Source organism: Lissotriton helveticus, chromosome 3_2 (genome assembly GCF_964261635.1).
Source record: "Lissotriton helveticus chromosome 3_2, aLisHel1.1, whole genome shotgun sequence".
NCBI lineage: Eukaryota > Metazoa > Chordata > Amphibia > Caudata > Salamandridae > Lissotriton > Lissotriton helveticus.
This window is the reverse complement of record NC_136062.1, coordinates 287,398,025-287,411,929: the sequence shown is the minus strand read 5'-3', so window position 1 is coordinate 287,411,929 and position 13,905 is coordinate 287,398,025. Positions and strand designations below refer to the sequence as shown.

The 13,905-nt window shown below is 49.2% G+C and overlaps 1 protein-coding gene across 2 annotated transcripts in view; it reads left to right on the top strand.

Moving 5' to 3' along the window:
- Window positions 1–13,905, top strand: part of SCAPER (S-phase cyclin A associated protein in the ER) — a 3,246,499-nt gene that overhangs the window by 953,301 nt on the left and 2,279,293 nt on the right. For both annotated transcript variants that reach the window (XM_078685236.1, XM_078685237.1), the window contains exon 15: window positions 13,399–13,539. In XM_078685236.1, coding sequence (XP_078541362.1) covers window positions 13,399–13,539 — 141 coding nt within the window. The remainder of the gene's footprint in view (window positions 1–13,398; window positions 13,540–13,905) is intronic.

Below are 13,905 nucleotides of genomic sequence, written 5' to 3'. Positions count from 1 at the left end.
AGGATTTTCCTCCATTTCTTAAGTCTCTTCAGCAATGTTTCAGAATCCTAATGTATTGCCACTGGGATAGATTGAACAGCTGATGAGCTCTGACTCTGATGCAATACATGGTGTTCAAGCCGCCCAACATGATGACGATGATAATGAGAATGTAGACTGATGCTGTCTTCTATCTGAAGTTACAGAATGCTGTGGCCTTGGTAGCTCCCTCAAAACCGTTCCTTGTTCCCCTTTAACATCTCCGGCTGAAAAAAATTCCACCCTTCGCTGTTGTGGTTAGGAGAGAGAACTGCCCCTCCCCGTTGAGAAGTCTAAGGCAAATCTTGCTGAGATTTTGCAAACTACACCTTCTACTTCAGAACCTCTATTGCTATTTAATGAGTCTTTGGTTGACCCATTTACATCAGACTCCTGAAACTATTTTCCACACCAACAAACAATCACCCTATTGCTGGATGCAAAAGACTGCCTCCTGGTGACCCTACATATTTGTCACATCATTCAGTACATCATTCATCTCCAGAGAGCCTTGTGATCAAGGTTTCCACTTATAATGAAAATACTAATTCCTTTTCTGTATCGCCACCATACAGGAAATCCAAGAGAATCAGCACAATGGACAAGAACGTGTTTGTTTTTAATTTGGACAGTCTGGAATTGTGTTGTTTGATTGCTGTTTGCCTGTTGGGTCAGTACAATCCCACCCTCTGGGACATGGCGCATAAGATTCTTTCTGTTCTACCTCAAGACCTAGATGATGCCTTTGCACAAATGGTCCAATATGGACAAAATGCAGCTAAACAGATTTTACAGGGCAGAGCCTAGCCTTGTCAGTAATGGCCACACTTTAAGCGTGAATGTTGACTAACACCTACACTGGCGATATGAAGCCCAGTGCTGAGAACCAGGGGCAGGGAGAACAGAGAGAAGTCTGAGCCACAATGACCACTATAATCATTACCAGGCAATCTGAACGCAGACCCGCCATAGAAGATGAGGGTTTCACATCAGACATGCTTCTGACATGGCGAGTGTCTCAAAGTCCAGGCCAGTTTATGATCTTACATATCGCTGACCACGACATCATTTATTGTTGCAAGAGGTGCGCATGCTTTCCCCTGTAAGCTGCTCTTTGAAAACTTTTATTACAGACCGAGGTGGAAAGCAACCTACCTCAGGGTTCTACCTCTATTCTGTCACCCTCTCTTGAACTCTCCCCCGACTCAATCCTTTCCACCCTCCCCACCCCATCTCCCTCACATGCCCCCCGCCCCCCTGAGGCAAACTCCACACCCCCATGACCCACCTGCCCTTAATGGCATACCCCTTTCATTGACTTCTATCCTATCACCCTCTCTTGAACTCACCCCCCCCCCAACTCCTCTAATGCACTCATGCTCCCCCAAACTCCCATGTCCAGAAATGACCATCCCCCTCCAACACCCTATCACCTCCCTAGCCCCCCTCCACTCCCTCTTCACTGTCCCAAAATGACCATAGCCCCACCTGTCCTTCCTCCACCCTCTGCAAACCACACTTCCTCCCATTATGCTGTTACCACGTCTCCTCTCACCCCTCACACTCTCCCCTCACCACTCACTCACCACCAGGCCATTCTGCACCACGTCCATCCCTCCCTCCCAACACCGGCTCAACCTCCCGCTCCTCCCCTGTCCTCCCCCACTCCTACAAGCCCAGCACTACCCACGTCTCACCCTAACTACTCTGCCCCTAACTCCTCCTCCATTGCAGACCCAACCACTTCCCTCCTCATTCGCCTAAACCAGACACTTCGCAACTTGGACTACAATTTCTCCACCCTGGATACTGAACTTACCCAACTCAGAGAAGATTTCAATCGGTTCAAATCTTACACACCCAGAACCCGGCCCCTCTAGGTCCACTGCCCCATGTGCTAGCCTTCAAAAATGCTCATATTCTAAGCTTTGGTTAACAACACCTCTCCTCACCCTTTCTCACAGAACCCTTCGAACCTTGAGTACCTACCCCGCCCGACCTCTCGGACCTCTGCAACTACTACCTTAACAAACCCCCACTTAAAGATCGTTCCTTCCCTCACTCAAATAATTCCTGTTATCATGGGGACTAGCAAAATCCACTGCTCTTCAAGCTCCCCCAGACCCCTCCTCAACTCACCGCCATTCAACTATGCCCTGCCCCTAACACCAACCCTAAACCCCTTACCTGCATGCTCGTGAACTTCCGCTCGGCTGTCCGGCATGCGACCGAATTTTCAGAAACCATCCTTAACGAAGATACTGACATCGCCTTCCTCAAGGAAACATGGCTCAAAGATCACTCTACACCCATCCTTGACCTTCTTGCCCCCCCTGGTAATTCCATTCTCAGAAAAGACAGACCTAAAAAAATTGGGGGTGGACTAGCAATAACTTTAAAAAAAGAACTACAACTCTCCCTAATCAGTAACACTGACTACACAACCTTTGAATACTTAGGAGCCGAACTTAAAATGAAAAGCTCTCCCCCAATACGACTTCATAACATCTACCACCCTCGTGGTGAGCCCCTGTCCTTTGCGGAAGAACTTTCGGACCAACTAAATCGTTACTTTCCAACTCCTAAAATCTCTTCCTAGGTGATCTTAACCTTCACTGGAATGAACCTGATGATCCTACAATCAACCTTCTCAATAATCTTCTTGAGATTAGCGACCTCAAGCAACTTTGCCACTCTCCTACTCACTCCAAAGGAGCTATTCTTGACGCCATCATCTCTAACTCTGATTTCGTCTCCCTATCCAACATCATGCCTAACGACTGGTCTGATCACCATCTCATACTGTTAACGATCTCCCCTCTAGCCCCACCCGCCCCAGTAAATAACAATAAAACCACGATTATGACCAGAAATCTTAAGCAAATCCCTCCCAACACACTGGAACATAAACTCCAAACCCAACTCTGTCTCACTACCCCTCTTCAAATGAGAATGAACTCACTGAGCACTTTAATATAACTGTCTCAGAGGTTATAGATCAAATTGCCCACCGAAACTTTAAACGCTAAAAAATGTCCCCTCCAAATCATGGTTTACCTTAGACCTTAACAAAGAAAGACGCTCACTTAGACTGGCTGAAAGAACGTGGAGACAACACCCTTCCCCCTCCCATCTCGCTCTCCTTAGAATCCCAAGATCCTCCTACAAAAAACACATATTTTCTGAAAAAGCATCCTTCTTTCGTCTGCAACTCTCCCGCGCCAAAAACAGACCCAGAGAACTGTTCAACATTATTAGAAATCAAACCTCCCCTGCACCTCCAACCCGATGGCCTCCACTAACAAATGTGATGAAATTGTTAACTTTTTCACCGAACAAATTGCCAAAATTGATTGTACTTTCCTTGGAACGCAACTCTTGAGCACCCCTCAATATCCCATGGATACTACACCGTTACCACCCCTCCCCTTAAAACCACCCCTGGCCCCCTCACCTCTCCGTCCATCGCCTACCCTTCCTGAACCCTACCTCACTATCCCACCGCTTAAAAACAATGCCTCATGGCATAATTTCCATTCCGTTTCTGAACTGGAAGTCTTCAACATCCTATCCAAACTTAAACCATCCTCCCACACTAAAGACCCTCTCCCATCTGCACTTGTCCAAGATCTATAACATGTCATTGTCCCCTATTGGACCAACATCATTAAAGCCTCCCTCTTAACAGGGAGTGTTCCCATCTCCCTTCAACTTGGACAAATCACTCCCATCCCGAAAAACCCCAAGGCTGACCCTAATGACCCCAACAACCTTCGCCCTATCTCCAACCTCCTCTCCAAAGCCCTTGAAAAATGCGCCCTACTTCAATTGGACAATCACATTGACACATTCAACCTACTAAACCCCCATTCAAAACGGCTTCCGCAAAGGTTGCAGCACTGAACCTGCACTGCTCAACATAGTCGACGACATCCACCTTGTCCTAGACGAGGGCGAGACCCGCCTACTCATCCTTCTTGACCTCACCGCTGCATTTGACACAGTTAACCACCCAACCTTGCTCAATGCACTCAAGGATCGCTTCTGCCTTAATGGCACTGTCCTAAACTGGTTCACCTCCTACTTCCAACATAGGACCCAACAAATCAAAATTCAAAACTGCCTCTCTAACCCAAAATTTGTCTCCCTAGGTGTCCCCCAATGATGTACCTTCTCTCCTGCTCTTTTCAACCTCTTTATGAAACCCCTTACCCTCATACTTGAACAAACCGGAATCAACTATCACCTGTATGCTGATGACACCCAACTGTACTATAAAATAAAATCGCATTCTGATATTCTACACCTTAACACTGCACAAGGTCCAAACCTGGTTCCACAACAAACATCTCAAACTCGACCCTAACAAAACTGAGCTCATTCTTTTGTCTCCCAAAAACAACCCTCTCCCCATTCAAACTTGGATCGCTGACCTTAATGCCCTAAACTGCTCTTTCTCACTCGTCGAATCTGTCAAATCACTTGGCATCACCATCAACCATAAGATCACGCTGAATTGCCATATAAAGAACTCAGCAAAAGGTGCACTCTTCACTCTCCGGCATCTAAAAAAAATCAAACCGTTTATCCCAGCTGAAGATTTCAAACTAGTAATTCAATCTCTTGTCCTATCAGAAATTGACTACGGAAATGCTCTTCTCTCTGGTACTCCCAAAATCCACCTTGACCCCATCAAATCTGTCCTCAACCTTGCAGCCAGACTAACAACTAACTGTAAACGTTCTGACCACATCTCACCTGCCCTCAAGGACCTCAAAAGGCTCCCAATCGAAGGAAAATCCTCTTATAAAATTGCCTGCATTAACCACAAAGCCCTCTACCAAAAGACTCCACTCTATCTCTCAAGCAAACTCAATAACGTTGAGAAGCACCAACTCTCTTCTCCTCATTCAACAACTACTCAAAAAAAACGCCTCCCAATCCCGCTCCTTCTCTGGCAAGGCCCCCAACATCTGGAACGCCGTCCCCAAGGACCTTCGATGTAACCCCTCTTATGTCAGCTTCAAAAGAGACCTAAAAATACACCTTCTCACTAAATATTGGGGGACTTAACTCACTTAACTTAATTCCTTGCTCTCCGTTTCCGACTACTTTCCTTCCTCCCTCCTTATGCAACTCCCCTACCTCTCGAACTCTCATACACCCCTCTTGACACCCTCCACACGCCTCTCCCCTGCCTTACCAGCCCTTTTTGCCCATCCCATCCCTCCACTCCTCACCTCCCTAATTTCCCCCCGCCGTAATATGTCAGGCGAGCCCTCCTTGGTATACTGTAAAATTGTTATTATGCAACAACATATTTCTCCTTTTAATTGAAGTTTGAAGTTTATTTTATTATGCTTGATTAATTAAAACCATTGCATACAAAAGATAAAATTTCTCACGGTTTTTGATAAAATCATTATATAATAAAAGGTTTTACATCACGTTAAAAGAGAGCTCAAATTATTAAAACATTCTGCAAGTTAGCCGTGTTGACTGTTAATATTATTTCGACTGTAGCTTTTAATTGGTTTTTGTTTATCCTCTCCTTCTCCACCTCACTACATACTCAAAAATGTTCTTTTTGACCACCTTGTATAATTTGTATAATTTTGTTTCGCTCATTACAATTGTTTCTCTTTCTTGTTAATAACCATGCAAATGTAAAGCACTCTGATACCCTCGGGTGGAGTTAGCGCTATATAAAACTTTCAAAATAAATAAATATCCACCAACAGTACTATTCCATGAGGTGTACCATCAGCCACAACCAGGAGACACTGGGAAGGTAGCCCATACACTGCTTTCTAGGGAAAAGGCCTTACTCAACCTTTGCATACCCTGATACTGATCTGCTAACACTTTCTCTCCCTAGTGGCAGCATCCTGTTTATAATCACCATACACACAGGCTGCCTGGATGCCACCGGAGAACTAATAAAGATCATAAGATTTTATAACACATAATAGTAAGCTTTGAGCGCATAGAGCAAGGCCTTGGAGCAGTTGTTCAGGCTGCATCTGCAAGAAGCTGTCGAGACACTGTCTGACATACCACCCAATGTCTGGGAGCACACCTTTGAGACATTTACTATTCTCAGAAGCCCTAACTGCTAAATAACCTAGCCCTCACCCAGACTACACCAGCATGGCTACAGTGAGATTGGAAACCATTATGGCGTAGCTCAAAAATATCCAGCATTCAGTCGCACTAGTGGAGCAATCCACGGTAGAGACCAATAATGATCTTAAAATGCTTAGAGAGGATAGTACAATGCCCAGGCAACCAGACCCAATCGCTAAATGAGTAGCTACTCTTGAAACTGAAGTGTTAGAATTCACAGATGGAGAAAATTGACAGACTTGGAAGACAGAGGGCCCCTTTTCCTGTGCACCTTTTTCTGCCCTCCTACCTCTCCTCACTCCTTAGCTGTTCCTCATGCCTCTCTCCTGCTCTACTGTCCTCCTCAGCCCCACCCACCGTCCCTAGCACTCGTCCCTATCCCAGGACCTACTTAATGGCAGCCGCTCTGCATACATGTGCAACGGGCACGCTGCTGGGGCACCAAAGACAAGTCCGTCTGCGCCAGGATTGCATCCAGTGCCAAAATCCTGTGCCCGCTCTCCCGGCACAGCACTTCCCTGCTGCTCACCTTCATGCCTGAAACCCCAGACGTTGCACCACACTTTGCTGAGATACCACACAACACGGAAGGAGCTTTCACCTGCTCTCTCTGCCGCTTCACCAGCACCTCTGCTCCCTCAACTCAAACCAATAACATACCCACAACACCTAACATCACACACTCTCAAACACCATCCGCAAACACACTCGTATCTCTCAAAAACCAATATCATACATGCCCAGCAAGCACGTCACTAAAATCTGGAAACTATACCCAGACCTTCCCTTCCTCACGGTTACATGGCGGACCTAAGCTTCAATGCCAGACATCGTTACCACCATCCCCACCCGGATACAAGATCACCAGACAAGACTGCTTAAACAGGCCCGAAGGAGGAATTGTCATCGCCTACAAAGGCACGTTCAACTGCACCAACTCATCAGAAGCAGGAATAAACTGCATGGAACACCTCAACTTTAAACTTCACCTTGGATGGGTCCCAAGTCTACATTCCTTTCAAGGCCCAGAGTCTCCTTCATTAGCAACATTACAGATTTCATCGCCCTCTAAGTTCTCAATTCCATTGTATTCATCCTCTTAGAAGACATCAATTTCCAACAGGAAGACTAGACCGACCCCAAATCAGTCGCCTTTCTTGACAGTCTTGGAAACCTGGGACAAAACTAGCGTTTCATGGAGCCCACTCATGCCGCTGGACACATCCTAGGTCCAGTCTTCACTTCCCTCGACAACATCACACTGAACACACCAAGACCAGTCACCTGTACAGACCACGCCATAGTCAGTTTCACAATCAACTTCTATTTACAAAGAAGAACCCCTACAGCGGGCCCAGCATGCCAACACTATAAGTGAAATGATGCCACAAAGCAAAAACTACAACACAAGCCACGTGACACGGAACACCTCAGAATGACCAAGTCGCACTCCACACCATTGGAATTGAAATGGAGAACCAGCAAAGGGGCAGTGGATACATACTCTTTCATAGCATCCCAGAAAAGGTACCATTACCAAACATTTTGTAATCTTGTGTTTCTCTCTCTCCCCTCTGTTATGCCTTTCTACATGCGCTTCTGATCCAGCAGGTGATGAAACAGGTAGAGGGGGTATAAGCATAGAATATTCTGATAGCTTATTCTGGTACTCCAAATTCCTGACTCTGAGTATATGCCCTCCATTTCAGCTGCCCTTATGGGAAAATCTCCACAATCTACTTCTCCAAGAGTGGAGATTGTGTGGAACCAACTAAGAGGTTTCAATTTGTCTTCGGAAGTGGTGGATGTCATTCTGGCTGCTCATTGCCCCGCCACTGAGTGCAGTAATTCAGGCCACTGGACTAAATTTGCTGATGGTGTAAAGAAAAAAGCTGACCCCACTTGATGCAAATCTTTCCGATGTTTTATTGCTTTTATGTAATAAGAGTTACTTACTGTCCATTATGATATTTGTTTGCTTGCCTGCTCTCTTCAAACCTCTCACCAGATGTTCTCTGAGGCTCTTAACCCTGAAGACTGTATGTATAATTGAAATCACTTCTGCTTGGAGCATTGGCTAGATTCAGGCCTTCTCACTTCACCCTACTTATACCACCTTCTTTCCTCACAAGCTGGTGCTTAGAACCTGTGCATCTTTTTTTTTGTAAAAGCGGTATCTGATAGAGAAAACTAACCGCAGATTCCTTAACATTGAATTATCCCCAGGCGTGAGACTGGATTCGGAAATCTTTTTGCCACAGCATCCCTGCGTGCCGGGGGTTCGGCATCACACGACTCCGCCCAGGCGTCATCCGGGTACGTGACGTCAGCGAGGTCACATAAGTCCCACTGCGGCGCCTACGTCAGTTTTTTTTCTTTTCTGCATGCAAAGCGGATCCGGTCTCTGTTTCGGCCTGTTTGGGCCCACCCTTTTTTTCCCCCTCATTGTGATTTAATTTGGTGGAACAGTGTGCGAATGCCTTCGGGCTTCAAGACTTGCACGTTGTGTGGGCGTCTTATGTCGGCGACGGACCCTCACTCATTTGCATGTGGTGTTTGGGGGAAGATCACAGCACCACTGATTGTGAGGTGTGCCAACAGTTGAAGCAAAAGTCGAGGCGGGAGCGCCCGTTGAAACTACTCTCAGCGCATCTCTCACAGTCAGCTTTATCTCCTCATTCAGCCCCGGCTGGGAATTTCAGAAACGGCCGTCGTCGGGGTCCTTATCCCTCTCCGATGTCGCGAGCGCGTCGCACACCGGTGGGTAAATGTCGCAGCTTGTCCCCGGGGGCTGCTGTTTGGCCTGCCGGGGATGTGGGCTCTTCGCGGGTGATGCGGCCCGCGTGTCATCCTCCTATCCACCGTTTCCCAGTGAGGGGGCATTAATAGTCCAGATGGAGACATATGCTGCAGCTTTGCAGGCCTCGCTGGCGTCTCCTCCTCCTCCTCCTCCTTCCCCTCCTGGGGCATCAGTGGATCCCTTGCATTGCGGGGGCCCTCCCCGGCGGCTCCGGCGCCGACTGGTTCAGATCCAGGCTTGGAGGATGTGGTGCTGTTGGGGAGCGGCCCTCCGGGGCTCCCTCCTTCGGACCACGGCGCCTCTGCCTCTCCGCACACTCCTGTGGGAGTCCCTGTGGTGTCGCGGGTGGTTGCCGGGGCTCGGTCGCATCCCCGAGCCCCGCTCGGCCCTCTGGACAGGCGGCGGCCTTGTCTACGGCTGAGCTAATGCCGCCACGGTGCCGGCGCCTGCTGGACCGGATGGAGCAACAGGGGTCGGTGGACCCTCCTCGTCCCACTCTGGGTTGAGGCTAGACGGGGACCCCTAGTCCTCCTCCGTGCCCCTTTCGTTCCTCCACGCAGGCCGCTGCCTCGTCGAAGGGCGAGTCGGAGGTTGAATCCGCCCTGGCGACGCCGCATTGATCGGCGGGTAACCTCCGTCACATTCTGGGCCGAGGCCGGCGGAGGGCTTTGTGTCACTCCCCGGGTCCCCCTCGTTCCTCCACGCAGGCGGCTGCCTCGTTGGGAGGTCGAGTCGGCACAGTTCCGGCGCTGTCTCTTGGCCACTTCGGCTCTGGCCCTGCGCCCGTCCCCGGTGCTGTGTGACTTGGAGGAGCCCTGTCCGGCGTCTCCTTCGGCGCCGGATGGTGATGACGTCCTGCCTCAGGCAGCGAACTCTACAGCGCCGGACAGGCGTCGAGTCGCGGATTCGTCTTCAGACTCTACCTCTTCTCCAGAGGTTGGGTGTCTACTGGTGTCATCCTTCCCAGAGACAGGCCACCGCGTGGTGGCTTTTTCACCGGCATCATCGAAGGGCGGCTCCCCGCCATTCCCGAGGCCAAGGTGTTCGCCGGAGGAGCGACCGGTCCTCCACTCTTCGGTTCCTTCTGGCTTCCAGGTCTGGCCTATGCCCGCCCCGCTTAGCTTCGGGGACTGCCGCCTTCGTTTGCAGCCGTCGCCCATGGAGGAGCTGCTTTCTCCGCTGCGGGGCCTTACGGAGACGGGTGCGGCCTTCGCTCACACAGTGTCCACGGCGGTGGGTATTTTGCGCATGAGTGACCCCGTTGCTTATTTCCCAGCAGACAATCTCTTGGAGGTTCTCCACCAGGGCTCTGGTGGGAGGGAGATATTGCTTCCCTTTGAGGGTTCGCTCCTTTCTTCCCTGATGGGAGCTTGGAGGCGCCCCTCCTCGGGGGATTCGGTACCTCAACACCTTCTGCACCGGCACCTTCCGGTGCCGAATGACCTGGCGTGTCTTTCCCTCCACCCTTCTGCCTCAAGTTCACTTTTGCCGTCTGCTTTCCCCTCCCTGCCGCCACTGTTGACTCCACCATCTCGGGAGGCCCGATGGCTGGACTCTTGGGGGCGCAACATGTTCGCCTCGACCAGCTCTGCCCTGCGGGCCCTTAACACCTTATGTGTGTTGGCTAGGGCCTCCTCGTTTGTGGGACTCTGCTGAGTCCTTGGGATCTGCCGCTTCACAGGAGACTGTTCAGATGGACTTACGGCATCATGCGTTGTATGTCTGGGAGCTAGCAGCGTTTATTCTCCGCTCCGCTCTGGACATCTCGGAGGTGCTGGGCCGGACCATGGCTTCCTCAGTCGCCCTCTGTTGCCATGCTTGGCTTCGGGACGGCGTGTTCCCTGAAAATGTTCGGGAGCAGCTGACTTAACTTATCCTATGTGGGGTAGTGGTAGCTCTTGTATAGCTTGCGCTCTTCTAGGGAGTTCTGGTCGCTTTCGGGCCTCTGCTCTCCATGGCGTTATGTATGTTGCTGATGCTTCTTTAGGTCGTGTGTTCGCGGACCCCTCATAGTAGTGGGTCCGGGCATTTACTCACCTTCATGCTCCTGTCCTGGAGGCTGGAATGGTTCTGTATTTCTCCCTTTGACAGGCATAGTCTGCTGGTCTTCCTGGGGCCCTGGGCTGTTCTTCGGCTTCCGGCGGCTAATTGCTACCGGCACAGCTCTGTCTGGTCTGTTGCCTTCCGTCTATGGTGGGCTCGTCTTCTTTTCCCTCGTTTCCTTGGGCCCTCTAGGCTTTCTTCTACCTCTTCCTTGTCCTCATATTGGATGGAAGCTTTGTTGCCTTGTAGAGGCGTGGGGTGCTTCGGCCTCCCTGAACTTGCCCTTGGTTCCTCTGTGCAGGGTAAACAGGATTCATCGCAATTCTTCTAACTTCTTCTTCTTCCCACATCCCTCTTGGGGTCGGGGGTGTTCTGCTTGTGGGGTTCCTCTTGCCTGGGGCGGGGGCTCCTCACCCTGCCCATGGGCTAGTCCCCTGTGAGCCTCTGTGTTAGGTCCAGGCGGGTGGGATCATTCCGCAGACCCTCTTTCCCAGTGGATATGGCTAGGGTATCTATTCTACGTTAAGGAATCTGCGGCTAGTAGTCTCTATCAGATGTACGAGTTACTTACCTTCGGTAACGATGTATCTGGTAGAGAAGATTCTAGCCGCAGATTCCTTCACGGCCTGCCCTTCCTCCCCGTTCTGCGAGGACCCTTTAGCTTGCTCTTCTGCACTCGCCTCCCGGTGGATGGCTATGATGAGTGTGTGCATTCTTTCGCTCTTTTGACAAGACGTTGTCTTGCTTTTTGATCCCTCCTCTTCTAGGCACTGTAGAGGCTGGAGCTATTGGTACTCCTGTGCTCCTCTGTTCTGATTTCTCCAGGATAAGTCTGGCATTCCTTTGTCCCACCTTTCCCTCACTCTTGTTTCTGAAGGTCCTGGCCCTTCTGCTACCCTCTGGGGTTGGGTCATTTGGCCGTGCCCTGGCTCCCTTGGGGGGGGATGTCGCACTCTGTGCTGGCGTTGCCTTGGAGGTCTGTCATTCCCTGTTTTTCTTGGAACTGGCTCCCCTTCATGGGTCTTGGTCGGGGTTGTACTCCTGCTACATGTTGTCATGACATTTTGCATATGTTCCTTGCCTTCAAGGGGGTACTGTTTTCATAACTGGCAGGGTGGCTGCTCAGGGCTGTGCTCTGTTCTTTCTTCTTTCCCTGCTTTTGGGTACTGCAGTGTTGGCACTGCTCCTTATGGTATTCCTCTTCACTGTACCTTTTTCTTTTCCATTTTTCTGCTGTTTCGCACACTGTTCCCATGCTTCCTCAATTTCTCTACTGGCTCCGCGTTGTGGCGCGGAAAAGTTCTCAGAAGAAAACTGATGTAGGTGCGCCGGGGTGGGACTTATGTGACCTCTCTGACGTCACGAACGCGGACGACGCCTCGGCTGAGTCACGTGATGCCGGCGCGCAGGGATGCTGTGGCAAAAAGTTTTTCGGATCCAGTCTCATGCCTGGGGATAATTCTACGTTAAGGAATCTGCGGCTAGAATTGTCTCTACAAGATACATCGTTACCGAAGGTAAGTAACTCGTACATCACCCATTCATGCATAGCTGTCCGCTCATGCTGTCTTTTCTCCACTGCATCATTCTAGTGAAGATGTGCGGCTATAACAGGTAGGTATCTGTGATGTACCTTTAGTTTCTACATTGATAGGACAAAAGAGTATTGTGTTGGCAATCAACTGTTGGCTTGCTTGTGCAAAAAAAGGAAAGGCAGTCCAGAAATGACTGATCACGAAGAATTGTCCTTTGCGTCAAACTTTGTTTTGCCTTGGCTGAGAAGAACTATCCTAATGCCCTTGAGGGATCATTCCTCCAGGGCGAAAGCTGCCGCCCATAACTAGCTTTGGGGTTCTTTGCACATTTGCCCAGCAGCCACGTCAACCTTTGTCCACAAGTTCACAAGGAACTACTGCATAGATTTCCAATTCCGTAAGAAATGTCATTATGCTGCTTGGTTCTGAAAGACTTCCTGGTGTAAGTCTACACCTCCGACCCATCTGCTTGGAGGGGTCACTGCTTTAGTACTGTTTACAGGGTGAGGACCGCTGTTCAAATTATCCATCATAAGAATGTACACTAAATACAAAAGCCGTTTGGCCGTTTGGGCCTTAAGTGGCCCTTTCTTTCGCACAAAGAACAGCTTTTTAAAATTGAGGGACACTCGGTGACATAGCTGAATAATATCGTTTCATTATGATGGTATTCATTATCTGAAACCATGTATATTCAATTGTTTTCTTTGCGTCACTTGTCATGTTTCACCCCTTCTATTTTCATCCTCGTTCAATAATTTATTTGCATGAAGAAGGCAAATAAAAAAAATAAAGTGTCTTCTTTAGGATGAGACGGTCCCTTTGGATTAGAATTAACCTGCATTATTAGAACATTATTTCTTTTTTATGCAATAGGAGAAAGAGGTTCGAAAGTGGAAGGAAGAACTGCTGGAGCAGAGAAGGAAAATGATGGATGAAAGATTAAACCATGCAGAGTTCAAACGAGAGGTGCAGCTGCAGGCTATTGTGAAAAAGGCACAGGAGGAAGAAGCAAAGGTAAATTATCCTCCGAGACATTGACGTTATCAATCGAGGATGTTCTTGTTTCATAGGTCATCGAGCATTGGTGAGCATTAGAATATGTGCTTATAAACAGTTGACCATTAGGCGGCTGTTTGATATCCATTGAGCTGTTTCTGTAGGCAAGGGGCTATGGGCCAGGAGTCTAGGTCCGTAGCGAACATTGAAAACAGTGGCGAATGAGCGATTTGATGAAGTTTGGAAGATGGCTGTGGTAGATTTTAAAGCAAAGGGGTGTAGTGGTGGTGACTTGTTGGACTTGTGTGAGAGTGGAAAGGGAAGGACAGAAAGGGAGACCTTGTGAGGTCCTTTTGTAAGCTACAATAACATTAAACCAGCGCT